General features: G+C 46.3%; 1 protein-coding gene across 1 annotated transcript in view; it reads right to left on the minus strand.

The window, feature by feature from the left end:
* The window catches only part of LOC142817607 (uncharacterized), a 29,206-nt gene extending 15,961 nt beyond the window's left edge, over positions 1 to 13,245 (minus strand). Inside the window, exons 1-3 of the mRNA XM_075894663.1 lie at positions 13,081 to 13,245; positions 8,221 to 8,533; positions 3,405 to 3,523 (exon numbers count right to left, since the gene is read on the minus strand). Coding sequence (XP_075750778.1) covers positions 3,405 to 3,523; positions 8,221 to 8,533; positions 13,081 to 13,245 — 597 coding nt within the window. The remainder of the gene's footprint in view (positions 1 to 3,404; positions 3,524 to 8,220; positions 8,534 to 13,080) is intronic.
* Positions 13,246 to 15,295: the final 2,050 nt, after the last annotated feature.

The raw sequence follows: 15,295 nt of genomic DNA on the forward strand, positions 1-15,295 counted from the left end.
TAAGCGTTGGCGACGCCACCTTGGGTGTGTTGTTGTGTTTGTCATGTTGTTTAATATTGTGTAAGGTTGTTCAGCGTATGATCACGATTTATCTATAATAATTCGGCGGACGATATTGTCGTTCTAAATTAGTTAAATAAATGTGTGCATCGTTTGGTTTATTCTGACCGTGTATACTGTGTCCTTTCATCCAAGAGCATGGGGGCGCTCGCGCGCCAATTTGAGACCCCTTCACTGGCTGCCCAACGTAGAGCTCTAGGAGCATCGGACGACAGTTTTCCCGGTTCAGTACAAGCTTTTGTTTGAAGTGCGGCTGCTTGGGCTAGTTGGTAAGACATGACGACAGTTATAGCTCGAGAACAGAACGATGACACAAAGACAAGAAGGACACGAAGGACACGAGCGCTCGTATCCTTCGTGTCCTTCTTGTCTCTGTTTCGTCGTTCTGTTCTCGCGATATAACTATCGTCTTTTGTTTGAGCCGAGGTAGAATAGGCCAAGGGGACTTCTTTGCTAGCGTAGGCGGTGTGCTTTGTTGAGAGCAAGGAGATTGGTATTTGTGACGTGTTTGAACTTAACGGCACTGGAGCTTTTTTCTGCTCGCAAGTGTTTTTGTTGTTGTTTTTGTTGGTTTGCAAGAACGTCGTTGAGTTGGAACGAGAGCCATGCGGTCCGCATCCTGGGGTGAACAAGGCTTAGAGCATGTGGTTTGTAGGTCAGGCCCGAAGCGAGTGAGTACGGAAGCCTCATGGGTGGTCCGATTTTCTGTTAATAGCTTTTTCTTATTTGGGCTCAGGGAGCCGGGCGTCGTTGCTGACTTGTATTGCGGCTCGACGCCGGGGCGTCACGACACCGTCCGGGACGGTGGACGCGATTGCTCGGTAAGCTGCTGTGTGCGGCGAGTGACAGGGCCACCTTACAGAGTGGATGTTTCTTTGTGGCTGCCTTTTCTGTGCCTAGGCTGGGTGCTGGGTGGATGCCGGTTGTTGTCGAGCGACTCAATAGGCCTAAGGCTCTGCGAAGCCACCTGTCAAACGTGGCAGAACTAGAGGGTTGTGGCGTCGCGGTGTTGCACTGTTTGGCTCACTTTTTATCCTGTGATGCACGAATTAGGAAAAGTGACTTTTGTTTTATTTTTGAGCTCGGGGTCTTATCCGCCACTGATGTATTAGCTAGTACTACTGACAATCGTACCATGTAAGCGAGGAGCCTAAATCTCTCTTCCCTTTGCCGTACTGTATTGTTTTTTCGAGTGTTTCGGAATGTACGCAGCGGGGGTGATGCAATCCACTGCTAGCTGTCTTCTGCACATCGTCAGTGCCGCCAGCAAGGAATGTGGTCGTAAGGTCGGGCGATGGACATGCCTGGCACCTTCGAGACTGTCTGCAGACTGGCGCCTTCGTTAGTGCTGGTCGCCACCGGAAGACGTGTCGGCGTGAGTGACAGACTATCGCGCCGACGGCAACGTTGCTGTTGTAGGACCGGTACTGAGATGAAGTGGTTGAGCCGGACAGTGCTGCAGTGTCGACCGGTGGTGGTGTCGTAGTGCACGAACATTATGAAGGGACATGTCATTTTTTGGTAGAGCTTGTGTAGCTGATTCTTATGTGTTTTTTTAATATGGCTCAAAGTAAAATTGGGAAATATGGGAGTGCTGACATTCACTGTAAAGCTGTTTGCTCTGCATGGCACGTGTGTCTCGCCCAAAAGCCGCATTGTGGGTTACAACTAACGGGCGGTAGGTAGCGTTGTGTTCGCGAGCGGTGATCACCAATATCATCATCATGGTTGGTAAAGTGGTAGTGCCGGCGGTGACCCCTGGCGGAAGGCAAGCCTTGGTGGTGGGCTAGAGAGTTGAGCGAGGCTCTTCGGCACGAGGCAGTTGCCGCGAACGGTTGTCTCTAGCATGGGTCCCTTGTGCATGGCAACCCGGGGTGTCCGTCGGGGGCCCACTTGGTAAGCTAAGCGTCTGTGACGCCGCCTTGAGTGTGTTGTTGTTTGTCATGTTGTTTAATATTGTGTAAGGTAGTTTAGCGTATGATCACGATTTATGTATAATATATTCGGCGGACAATATCGTCGTTCTAAATTAGTTAAATAAATATATCTCTTGTTTGGTTTGTACTGACCATGCCTGCTGTGTTCGTTTACTGCAAGAGCGTGGTGCTCGCCATCACGAGACCCCACACCGGTTACGGTAGAAAAAGGGATAGTAATTCGGTTTATATACTTGTTTGAAAGGTCATCTTAACAGTATAATGCTGCATTAATAATTATGCATGTCTCTGAAGCTTGGTCGCGGGATGAAATCCCGGCTGCGGCGGCTGCATTTCCGATGAAGGCGGAAATATTGTAGGCCCTTGTGCTCAGATTTGGGTGCACGTTAAAGAAACCCAGGTGGTCAAAATTTCCGGAGCCCTCCACTAAGGCGTATCTCATAATCCCCCCACATATCTATCTTTGTCTCTAAAGCAAGGTGATTGTTATAGCACGAGAACACAACGATGACAAATGGACAAGAAGACTTGTCCCTTTGTCGTCGTTCTATTTTCTCACTATAACAATTGTCATATCATACGAACTAGCACAAACCGCCACACTTCTAAAACGAGACTGAAGGTTCGCTTCAGCCACATAAAGCTCTAATGGCCTGTTGCACGTGTCTCATGATCTGTGATTACTTTCCTGAACTTACCTGAAATTTCTAGTGGAATTGTTTGCCCCGGGGCTTTTTCTCTCCTCTATCTGCGTAACTGGAAAGCTGCATTTATATAATTAGCACGACAACTCCTTTATTTCTAAAATGGTGTATAATTCAAAAGAACGTTCAGAGCAATAAAACACAGTGATCTGTAAAAAAAATCACTACAAACTAATGGGTATTACGAACACTATTTTTTCTCCCGGTATATTCTGTCACAAGTAGATGGAAGCTGCGCACTAAAGCGTACAATATGTACCTATATTATGCTCTGCCAATGAGTATGAAAAATCAGAGTAAGTTATGGATCGTGCCAATGGTTGTGAACAATAAAGTGCTCACAACCGCGCCCGCAGGCAGAGGGAGGGTGGGGGCAGGTTCTTAGAAACACCTTTTTTTTTTTGAAATTCAGATGGAGGGAGTGTTTTGCCGAAAATGAGTAATGAAAAGTGGCATTTTTTGAAACAGTCAAGGTCTTCAGTAACTCGTCCCTCCCCCAGCAAAAAAAAAAAAAAAAGATTTACTTGCTTCGGGCCTGTTCACACAACTCATTTGATTTGCTGCAGTAGTGCCTACCTTTGTCGGCACTGATATCTGTTCGTTACCATGTCAATATTGCTATCAATACAAAGGCCGAAGTGATGTATCACAGTTAAAGAAGCTTCAGCAGTGTCACACATCCAGCCAGTTTTGGTATCTCTACCTGCGATCCGATGCGCACGACCTTTCGCATGCGCTGCGGCTGCTGCTCGTCCAAGGGAGGAACCGCCGGAATGGAATGGCTGCGCACTTTCTTCATAATAGGCCTCGGGCTTATTGTACCTGGGTGCCAGGAGAAGAAACACTCGATCAGAGACGCATTAAAACGCGTGACTATAGATTGAAACAAACTATAATGTTGGCATCATTTCAAGATGTCATGAAAGTGGTTGAGGAAATATATGCTCACGTTTCATTTCATTTCATTTCATTTTATTTCCTTAAAGACCCCTTGCGGGGCATTACATAAGGGGTGGGTACATAAAAATTGAGCAGAAAACAATCGTTTGTCCTAAAGTGAAAGATGATTAGTGATACTGGTTGTGAAGGTAGAAGTACAAGTAATGGCAGGAATGTCGCCTGAAAGGCCATTCCAGGCAACTGCCGTGCGAGGAAAAAATGATGTTGAAAAAGTAACGGTGCGTGCACGTGGGCGTCCGACTTGAAGTGGATGATTAGTTCGTTGAGAGATGTACGCTGGGGGAACAAAATAAGGTGGCATGCGCATCGAGCTGTGAAAAAACTTATGAAATAACGAAAGACTGGCGATACGGCGGCGGAGGGAAAGGAGGGGCAGTTGAAGTTCTGCCTTAAGTGAAGATACGCTGACGTCACTGGAGTAAGAATTATTGATAAACCTAGCGGCACGGTTTTGAATACACTCAAGGGCGTCTTCAAGATAGGCCTGATGCGGGCTCCAGATTGGGGAAGCATGTTCAAGTTTAGTTCTAACAAGGCTTTTGTAAGCTAATAATTTTACATTTCTAGGTGCGTTACGTAGATGACGTCGCAAGAATCCCAATGTTTCGTTTGCCGATGATATGACTTTCGTGATATGCAAACCCCATGAAAGATCGTTGCAGAGTGTGACCCCCAGATATTTAAAGGAATTAACAGTTTCAACTGGAATATTACTGATGGAATATGGAAAAACAAGTGGAGAACGCCGGCGGGTGAAGGATAAGGCTTTGCATTTGTGAGGGTTAAGTTCCATTAGCCAATCATCGCACCATTGTTTTACATTGTTAAGATCACTCTGTAGAGCTAATTGATCAGAAGCGTTACAAACAGTGTGGTAAATAATACAATCATCGGCAAACATTCGGATTTTACAGGATACATGAGATGGAAGATCGTTAATAAATATCAGGAATAAAATCGGGCCCAGAACCGACCCCTGCGGGACACCAGATGTTACCGGAAGTGAAGTAGAGGTAGCATTGTTAACAGAGACAGCTTGAGTGCGGTTTCTTAAAAATTCACGGATCCACTTTAGGACGTCGGGGTGTAGGTTTAAGCGGGAAAGTTTCAACAGAAGGCGTTTATGTGGTACTTTATCGAATGCCTTCGCAAAGTCCAGGAATATGGCATCAGTCTGTACGTTAGAATCCAAGTTAATATGCAAGTCGTGCGAAAACATAGCCAGTTGAGTCTCGCACGACAAACCTTTACGAAAGCCATGCTGCGCGGAATTGAAAAAGTTATTTGAGTCTAGGAAGTCCATAATCCGGGTGTAGATGACATGTTCGATGATTTTGCATGGAATGCTAGTTAATGAAATTGGTCGGTAATTGAGGGGTGACTCTCTAATACCCGATTTGAATACTGGGGTGATATTTCCATGTTTCCAATCAATAGGAAGCTCACCCGTGGAAAGAGACTGCGAGTAAAGTAGACACAAAAATTTTGCACAGATCTGTTGAGTGTTCTTTAGAAATTTTGAATTTATGTTGTCGATACCTGATGATGAAGATAATTTAAGTTTATCAATGATTGCCAAAACTCCTGGTTCAACAAAAAGGATTGGCGGCATGGAAGTACTGACTACGGTAGGCTGTGGTGGGGGTGGAATGTCAGTTTCTGTGCTAAAAACCGATGAGAAAGCTCTATTAAACAGGTCGGCACATTCCGAGTCAGTGGCCACGTCGCCTGCTTCATTAGTGAGAGTGATAGTGCACGAGTGGTTGGGATTTATGACCTGCCAAAATTTCCTAGGGTTACTAGCAAGCAATTTCGGTAAATGAGAGTGAAAAAAAGAATGCTTAGCGTTTCGTATTGCCGTGAGGTAAGCTTTTTCTGCAGCATAATATTTTAACCATGCGTTTTCGATATTCTGCTGCTTGGCGGAACGAAAAAGGCGTTTTTTCTTATTTTCTAATTTTTTGAGCGCTTTAGTAAACCATGGTTTTTGGGAACAGGCACGGAAACTGAGCTTAGGGATGAATTTTTCGACCAGTGTATCACATTTATCCTTAAATACCTTCCAGTTATCGTGCACCGTGCGATAAAGAAAATTATCTTTGAATATTGGAAGAAAACAGTTTAATTCATCATTTATAGCAGTGTAGTTTCCTTTATCATATAGTCGTATGGTTTTTTTTGGTGGTTCGTTGTTTTGGAGGAGTGATTAAAATGTCGGCTTGAATTACTTTATGGTCGCTTATTTCTGACAAGTAGGAAATAGATGTTACACTATCAGGAATACTGGTTAGTATTAGGTCTAATATGTTTTCACAGTCTTGGGTAACGCGGGTTGGTTTGGTGACAACTTGAGCTAGGTTGAAATTTAGACATACATTAACAAATTCACTCGCCTCGCTCTGTAGCCCTCCGTTAACAGTTAGATTAGGCCAGTCAATATTCGGGAAATTAAAGTCGCCAAACAAGATAATATGGGCATTAGGGTACTTTGTTGAAAGTTCATTTAGCACCGAATTAAGCTTGCCGGGAAAGTCAGGATTCCTATGTGGGGGCCTGTAGCACACGCCAATTAAAACTGATTGCGGTACAGCTTGGTGTTTTATCCATATTATTTCCAAGTCTGACGAAATATTCACAAAAGTTGCGGGTAGGTCCTGGCTAACAGCAATGAGCACCCCTCCTCCCATTCTGCCGTCCCGGTCCTTACGGAAGATCTGAAAATTAGGTAAGTCAGCTAGAACTTCCTGATCGCTTACGTCACTATTAAGCCATGTTTCTGTTAATAAAAGCAAGTTACTACTGGATGATGAAACAAGATTAGAGACGATTTCGCGTTTCGAAATGAAACTGCGAATGTTGGTGAAGATTACGGAAAGAGACACGGTAGTTTGCTGCGTTGGTTGCGGATTAGTTGATGATAACGGACGATGCAGTGATTGCTAGGTTACTTCCTTCACTGCCTGGGAAGATTCATCAAAGACGTAGCGTTTAGAACCTATGAGCAAAGTTTTGAAGCTTAATTTAAATGCTGTAGATTTGGATCTGGCAAAAGTGACAAGGTGTCTTCGTGCATGTCGGACGGCAGGGGAAAAGTCCTCACCAACGCTGTAGTTAGTGTCTTTAAATTTCTTGCCTTCCGACAAGATCGACTGTTTGACCTTAAACGAACTAAATTTTACAATTACAGGACGGACGCGGTCAGGCGAATGGCGACCAAGGCGGTGTGCGCGTTCCACTTGTGAAGGCTGTATTTCTAGTTCAAGGTTTTCAGTGATACACCGAATGACTGTTGCCTCTGAATCGGCAAAGGATTCTTTGGGATTAGGATCAGGAATACCATAAAATATCAGGTTATTTCGGCGGGAATGGTTTTCGCTAACGTCTGCACGGGTTCGAAAGTTATGATAATGCCGGGTGATATCAGTGGTTAAGGTTTTTGTGTCATCTAGCTCTCTGCGCATGCTTGAAAGTTGACAGTAATGCGTTTCCAGATTAGTCAGACGCTTGCATACATCATTCAGTGCTGCGTCAGTTGATCGCAGATGATCTTTAACAGTTTGAAGTTCCGCGATCAATTTGGTTTGTGCTATAGAAAGATTTTTCAGCTCGGTGAGTACAGCATGTATGGTATCTGGAGGCCCCGGGTTAGTTTCAATATCCCCTCCCAAAAGCAGTAATGAGCACAGCACTTGAAAACATTCGACAACAATAGCAACACAGCACTGTGGGCTCGGCAGCTGTACTAGAGAATAATTACTTGACTTTTTACAAAAGAGAACCTGGGTGTTACCAACCTGCATAGTGAAGACGAACGGATTAGTAGACTGCGCTTTCGCACAGCTACTTTCGCACAGCGCTTTCGCACAGCACAAGTTCAAAAGACAGGCGATGTAAACACGAACGTAATTGAGAATTGAAGACGCCACGCACCAACTAACAAGCGACAAGGCGCATAGCTTCGGAAAAAAAGATAGGCTTGAAAACCAATGTACACTTGCCAAGCAAGAAGCATTACCTGTCTACCCGGCATCCGAGGTGATCTGCGCATGCGCTGCGTAAGCCATTCGTTTATTAAGTTTTGTGAAGAAAATGTACACCACCGCCCGTGGCGCATGGAACTTGAAGCCGTTGCTAACAAGTAAGCCTAATACACGAGTAATGGAAAAAGGCTTAGAACACCCAGTAAAATGTTCAATAATTCATTTCACAAATGGCTCATCCACTACTAGGTCATTGTTCGATAAAGCAGAGTATACAGTCGTAAGGATGTTTTATCAACGTAAGAGTTTTTGTGGAACCTTCTCTACCTGCACAGATATGTTGGTCGGTATTTGTGTCTTCGCGGTTTCTTCTCTTCCGTCCACGTTTCCAAGCCTAGCTTCTTTTATGACAAATTTCTTGGCTTGACAAAATATATCTTTCCTAAATCACGGGTGCGAAAGATCTCAAACAAGAGTTCGAGATCGTTCACTCGATTGTTTCCAGACGCACGCTATAGGTTTCGACATACATAGCGTGCTTGTATGTTGTTCAGCGATTAACCATCAACAATTGCGTACCGATGAAGTTGCCAACAGCCACCTGCGTTTTGGTTTCTTTCCGAGTGGCAGGCTGGAGTTGTCCGGGGCTCATCGCACCCTCGGAGGTCGCAAGGGGCGTAGTCGTGCCGACTCTGGTCGGGGTGCGAGGGCTTCGAGGCGGTGACGTCAGGCGTCGTTCAATGGAATCCATGAGCCTGGCCATGAGCTCGGCGTTTAAGTCGGCGCTCGAGTGGTGGGGAGGTGACCCGTCGTAGGGGTACGAGTTGCGGCGACGCTGGTGAACGCTGCTATCGGTGCTGCCGCAGTCTGTGAGCTGCTGCTGTGAAGCCAGCTGTGGGGCACCAGAACGAGCAGAGTGACATGATAGAGTGTCTAAGCATCACTTAAGTACAGACCTCATCACAGGCCCGGACTGTCGTTAATGCTTACGTCTCACGTTACGTCATGACGTTTACGATAAAATGCTCAACATAAAAGCCATAACAAGAATGGCAATGCTTAAACGCGGTTTAATCTGAATGAACAAGGTCCAAAATATTGCAACTATTAGAAATTACCATGGCGTAATCGCATTGTATTAGGCCTAAAATCTATAAAAAAAAAACACCGTGGTGGTCTAAAGTTTCAAGTCGCGGGAGGGAATCCCGGCGGCGGCGGCCGCATTTTTGATGGAGGTGAAAATGCTTGAGGCCAGTGTGCTTCGATTTAGCTGCACGTTGAAGAACCCCAGGTGGTCGAAATTTCCAGAGCCCTTAGCTACGGCGTCTCTCATAGTCATACGATGGTTTTGTCACAATACACCACAACAATTATTATAGAATCACTAAAACGGCTCAAAAACATGGGGCTCACTCGGCCGTGGCACAAACATGGCACACACCACCTCGCCAAGCAAGCGCATGCTCGTCCGGCACTGCATCGCCACGTGGCCACATCAGTTGGCGGAAACGAGCTGAAGGAACTCGCGTTAGACGACGCATATCTCAACTGTCGTAATGAGCTGAAGGTCGGAAAAGCGCAGAAATGAGTAGCGTACGCGTCACACGCCGAGTTTGCGAATCTGCGCTTAACAACAATCTACTCGGACCGGGAACTGCACATGTAATTGTTAGGCAATTACGTATACGATTACAAATACGTAAGAATAAATGCGATAATTCAAGAACAACCCTACGTACAATTTAAAAAAAAAATTCATGTTGCTTGAATGCGGCTAATACCCACCGAATGTTTCTTCATGTTGAATATTTCTGCTATAAGAAAAACATCGCTCACACTAAGTCACCTAAATATTGTACCAAATGTGTTCTTGCCAAATTAGTGATTTATCCTTAGCCCTTTTCTATTTCGTGTTCCCGGAACACTTTACACTTTTAATGTTTAAGTGGAACAGTAAGGTAGTTTTCGGGCGCAGTCGTCTACTGGATGTTAGCAAACGTGAGCAGGGTAATTTGCCACATGCCATGCGAAAAATCTATTCGCTTGTCTCGATTTATAGCAATCACTGTTTTGTCACAGTGAGATTATGCTACGTTGTACTACTTAACAAATTCTAACTTAATTTGTGCTTCTGTCTTAAGTACACAGAAAAAACAACAGGCCTACAAAAAACCTTGAAGGGAATGGCAAAAAAAAACGTGATCTCAAACGATGACAAACTGTCCTTCATATCTTGATGCCTATAGCCTTCATATCTTGATGTAAATATAATATAGCTTTATTGCCCAGAAATATTTCCTCTAAAATACGCATTTATGTCTATAACTGAATCCGAAGCACGTGGTAAAGGGTGTGTACTCGGTCTTCATGCACTGGTTTTTCCACACGGTGTCTTGCAGTGCTAAACACTCGCAGGGTCTTTTGTGCATCCTCCTCAGACGTCTGGAAGGCGATGCTTTTCTTCTCGTTCGATTTTCTTTAACGCAGCCGTGGCTAGAACCGTGGCTTCACGTGCCACTGCAAAGCATCGCCTTCATTTTCTTCTCATGAGGTAGCGCGCTCTGTGGTTTGTTTGCTATCCGTTGGAAGGCGCTACAACGACATCGAGTGGCGCTACGTCACTTGATTTCATGCCATAAATATTCACCATGATGCAACAAAAGATTTATTGTTTGTTTCGCTGAAAACACCGCGAAGACCCGAAGACGAGAATATTTCTTAGTTGAGAAGTCATTGAACGTGCTGGTGGTCAGGATAATAGCTTCGATAAAACAACTTCATTTGACGCTATGTTATGCTTGCACAGAAATCGCAGTGTCCACTCCTTCTGAAAATGAGAAATGTGACTGAACTTTGTGAGATTTATCAGGACATGGACGTAGCGTGAATACTTACAACACGAGAGGGCAAACCGTGCTTAGCTGACAAGCGTCCTACATCCTTACCAAAGCTGTTATGCCGTTAGATGGAGGACTGTTAGGCGATTGCTGTTTGTGGAAGTACTTTAATTGGACTGGGAAGGCTCGTTAAATATACTTTCATGTGGCCCTGATGCCAACGGAATACGGACAAGCGCTTTGCTGATGAAATGATGGTCAACCAGATGAACCAAACTACATACCCTGAAAGAGGGCTAGGCGTTAAGAAGTTTTAATTATAAATTTATGTGCTGTCCATCATGCATATGAATACCGGTAGGGATATTGATGCATGGATTGCCTTTTTTGCAGTTTTGCAGAGAACAGAGTGAGTGCCATAGCGTACAGGTAGGCATTTGTAGACACGAATTAACGAGTTCAACTTGGGCTAGTATCATTAGAAGGTTTATGAACACATAGACAAATGCAATTAATCATTCTTATTATACAAAGGATGATACTGTTCGCGACCGAACATGACCATCGTATTTCAGTGAATCTGGTTCGCTCGAAATTTAGTTTACCTCATTGTACCTACATGAACTCTTGGATCTTGAGATGAGTGATAATATTACGGTCGTTTAAATATCGCTTAGTAATTATTTCTTAGTATCTTTTCGTGTTGAGTTGTTTGGTTGTCTTACGCTACTTCTGGATATAGCTCGTCATCACCCCCGCTCTTTCTCTACCACTGCGATATTCTCTTTGCGATCCATTCTACATGCACCATATCACGTGTCAGTTGTTAGGGTGCTAATGTTACCCTATGCTGTGCCTACCTACCTAAACCATCTTTCTCTGCTTCGTTTCTTTTTCCTTTGTTTTTCGCTCTAGCATTAGCTTGGAGGATGTTAGAAAATTATGCACTCACAAATGCACTCTTTTCACTGCAGTCGCTTTTGTTTATTTTCCATCTTTCTTACGTATAGTAAAAGAGGCGGTCGCATTTCAGCAATTTCACCAAATGACCTCATCCTGTATATTTTTATTGTTATACTCGGGGAACTGAAAGCGAATCTCAAAGCTGGAATTGCCGAGTTAGAAAACTTCGGTTCCACTCTAAAGAATAGATGTGGCGCTAAAGCGGCGAACAGCATCTTTCAAGTGTAGAGTCCTTTAGGGTCCTGTGCTGTCACCTTTACTCGTATATGTGGTCCTACCTTGGCGTAACGCAGGTGAAACTATAGATAGCACAGCAATCTGTTGCATATCGAGCGCGCCAAGGAGAAGTCTTCTTCCTGTTGTTATTCGAGCGCCTTGGTGTTGAGTAATGTGAAACACTTCAGAGTCCCGGGCTGCCCGTTGAGGTCGTTGCAAGGCGTAACTCTGGCAAAACCACATACAAAATTAGAAAAAAAAACGAAGGCCTTCGATAAATGCAAAGACAGATAAAAGAAGGGAAGAATGGGAAGGCAAATAGAATTGAGAAAAAGAAAGAAGTGGGCACACCGAGAGAAATAACCTGAACTATAGACAAAAAAGACGAACAAAGTGAAAAAGAAACAAAGGAAACTAAAGAGAAACCAAGGAGGCTGCTGAGGATGCACTTCTTTCACCCTTGTCACCCCTGGTGCGAAGCTGCTCTATTGTTAGAAAAGAGACCTGCTTTCACAACTGCCAATCTATGTTTATCTGCACCTCTGAATAGGACCGAGTGCTTCTCATACGCATGTTCACAACCACTGTTGTCACACTATACGCAACTATGGGCATCTCGATATGGGCCTGTGTTTTCTGAAATTGCCAGTTAACAACCTTTAGGGTCCTTAGGATTCTTTAGGGTCCTGAAACTGGTATAAAAAGTATCTACTGTGCATTTTTACTTTGTGAACATGCTGCCGAAGAATTCGGTTAATACGCCCTATCGCGTTCATCTGTACCTGTGAGCTGAGTTGAAAGGAATAAACTTTATTTGCCCAACGGTTGTTGTTGTGCCCGGGGCTAGGCTGCCAGAAACGGATCGTTCAAGAAACATCTTCTGAGGTCCTCAGCGACGGCCCTGGCCCTCTGGACGGTCCACACGTGGTATTCGAGGGCCTCGCTGAGAAGGGCGGCTTGCCATCGCTCAGCAAGGCGCCCCATTTCGGGGGTCCCTCAGTTGACGTGATTCTTTCTCGTGGCCCTTCTTCATCTCTTTCGCATTGCTAAAGTATATGTGCCGTATCGACCCGTTCGTGCGCGCACCACGGGCAGCCAGGCGACGGGTGCAGCGTGGGCCATAGGCGGTGCAGATGGTAGGGCTAGTGAACGTGCCCGTCTGCAACCTTCTCGGGTCCAGCGCCTGCAACCTGTCCAGGCGCACGTGGGGTTGCGGAAAGTTCTTCCGGTCTTTCTTATAGGGCTCAAGCATATCGTGGTACGTGGCAGGAAATTCTTCTCCATAGCAGTCGGCGCACCTCTGGTGCCTTGCCTCTTTTGCACGAATTTAAGTTGCCGCAGCAATGGACGTGGTGGTGGTGGTAATTGCGGCAGTGCTAGTGTTTATGGCCACCACCGTGCCTCGGCCGGTGCTCCTCCCAACCACGGTGGCGGCTGGTCCCTGGGTGGCTGCGTCATGGCGGATAAGTTGCCTCGCCACGAGGTGGGCGTGCTCGTTAAGGTTGGGCGGGATGGCGGTTAGTCTTTTGCTGTTGGCGTCGTCGCTGCTAGTTTTATGGCTGTTGTTGATAGTTGCAATGTCCCCCATGTGAGCGGGAAACCACTAGAGGGCTTTGTCAGTAATCTTGCCTGACGCAAAGTCCCCAGCTCTGGCGTTAAGCATGCAGCCACCTCATCGAACACCCAGCCTTTAATATAGCTCCGAATCGCTGATTTAGAGTCGCTAATAATCAGGGTGTCGTCCGCACCGCTGTGGAGTACCGCTAAAGCTATGGCCATTTCTTCTGCATCTTCGGATGATGGCAGCCGTGCTGATGCTGTGACCGAACCTTCCTGTTGTATCCGGGACCGCCATAGAGAAAGCAGGTCCTGCCCCCGCTGACCGGACTTGCTGTTCATGTTGCCGCTGTCCCTGCAGTCGTTGTTGTAGCAGTAGCAGTGATGGTAGTGTTAGTGCCTCGACTCCACCTCGCTCGTTCACGGGTAGCGGCGGGGTTCCGAGTGTCCCCCATCGCCGCCGCCGGCTGACAGTAGATTCCTGGCCACTTCGACGAAGAGGACACCCTCTTGGCTTCCATGCGCCTTAAGGATTGCTGGAGCTCTGCATTTGCGTCGTTGCAACTCGTGAACGGGGTGCATGTTCCTGGGGATGCTTTCTTTCAGTATGGCGCCTCTCAATTCCGGTAGCAATGCTTCCTTCGGTCTACGCGCCTCATGATATCGAATCCCAAGCAGGTCGGGGATGCGTCTTCCTGTTCTTGTGCCAGACAACCTCTCAAGCTGCTCGATCCCCTGCGCTTCTGCTATCTCGTCCAGGGTGCTGTGCACACCCAGCTCCAAAAGCCTACGGTTTTCCGTGTACTGAGGCACACGAAGGGCTACCTTGAACGCTCGACAAATCACCACGTTCCGCTTCTCGGTTTCGCTTGTGTTCCAGTCGGTATACGTGGAGACATACGTTATGTGGCTCAGCGCGTACGTATGTAATAACTTCGTCCTGTTGTGTTCCTTCAGCCCTTTTCTTTTTTTCGCTACCCTACGCACAAGGTGCGTTGCGGTGGCCATTTTCTTTTGCAGTCGTGCTACCAGCTCGTGGTTCGCACCGTTCTCTGCCAGCCACAGGCCGAGAACTCATATTTTGGACACCGTTGGTATTTGGATCCCCTCCTTCGTCGTGACGTGGATGCCCAAGAGACGGGCGTCCAGTACAGCTGGCGGGTGAGGTCTTTTCTTGCGTAGTCTATGCAGGAGGATTTTCGATTTATCGGCAGAGCAGATGAGTTCCGTGCCTTCGAGATGGCGTTCCACCGCCCGGAGGGCCTGCTGCATTCTCTTCTGCATTTAACCAACGCTCGTATTCGTTGTGGTCCACACGGTCATTTCATCTGCGTAGACCGTGTGATTAATGCCCTCTATTGTGTTGAGACGCTTCGGAAGTCCGATCATGATGAGGTTGAAAAGCAGGGGAGAGAGCACCAATCTCTTTGGCGTAACCACACCCCCCCCCCCCCCCCCCATGTCAACTGTTCGTGGTGGGGCACCATCAGCCTTCACCATCGCTCCACGTTCACTCAGGAAGCTGCTGAAGTACTGGTGGAACCTTGAACCAAGACCTAGTTTGCTGATCTTGTCCAAAATGGCAGTGCGTTTTACTGTATCGAAGGCACTTTTGAGGTATAAACCAAGCAGGGGCGCGCGTGCGCGCTGGTTGCGTTAAAGACCTGTTCCTTGATTTGCAGCATAGCATCCTATGTCGAAAGTCCTCTGCGGAAGCCGATGATGTGAGTTCCGAAGGCATCCCGCTCCTCGAGGATTGTCGTCACCCTGTTGAGGCAGGCGTGCTCTATGACTTTCCCGAAGCAGGACGTCAGATATATCGACCTCATATTTGGCACCTCAAGCGCTTTACCTGGTTTGCGTATTAGTATGGCATCCGCTGTCTTCCGTTCTTGTGGAATTACGGCATTCCTTCCAGCATGCGTTGATATACTGACGTAGCTTCTCAATGGCGTCGTCGTTCAGGTTCCTCAGAATTCGGTTGGTGATCTTGTCAGGACCGGGTACCGATTTAGTCTTGAGTAGCTGGACGATTTCTCTAATTTCCTGCACGGAAAATTTCACGTCTAGTTCCTCGTTCG

The sequence above is a fragment of the Rhipicephalus microplus genome, chromosome 5 (genome assembly GCF_043290135.1).
Source record: "Rhipicephalus microplus isolate Deutch F79 chromosome 5, USDA_Rmic, whole genome shotgun sequence".
In the NCBI taxonomy this organism is placed as follows: domain Eukaryota; kingdom Metazoa; phylum Arthropoda; class Arachnida; order Ixodida; family Ixodidae; genus Rhipicephalus; species Rhipicephalus microplus.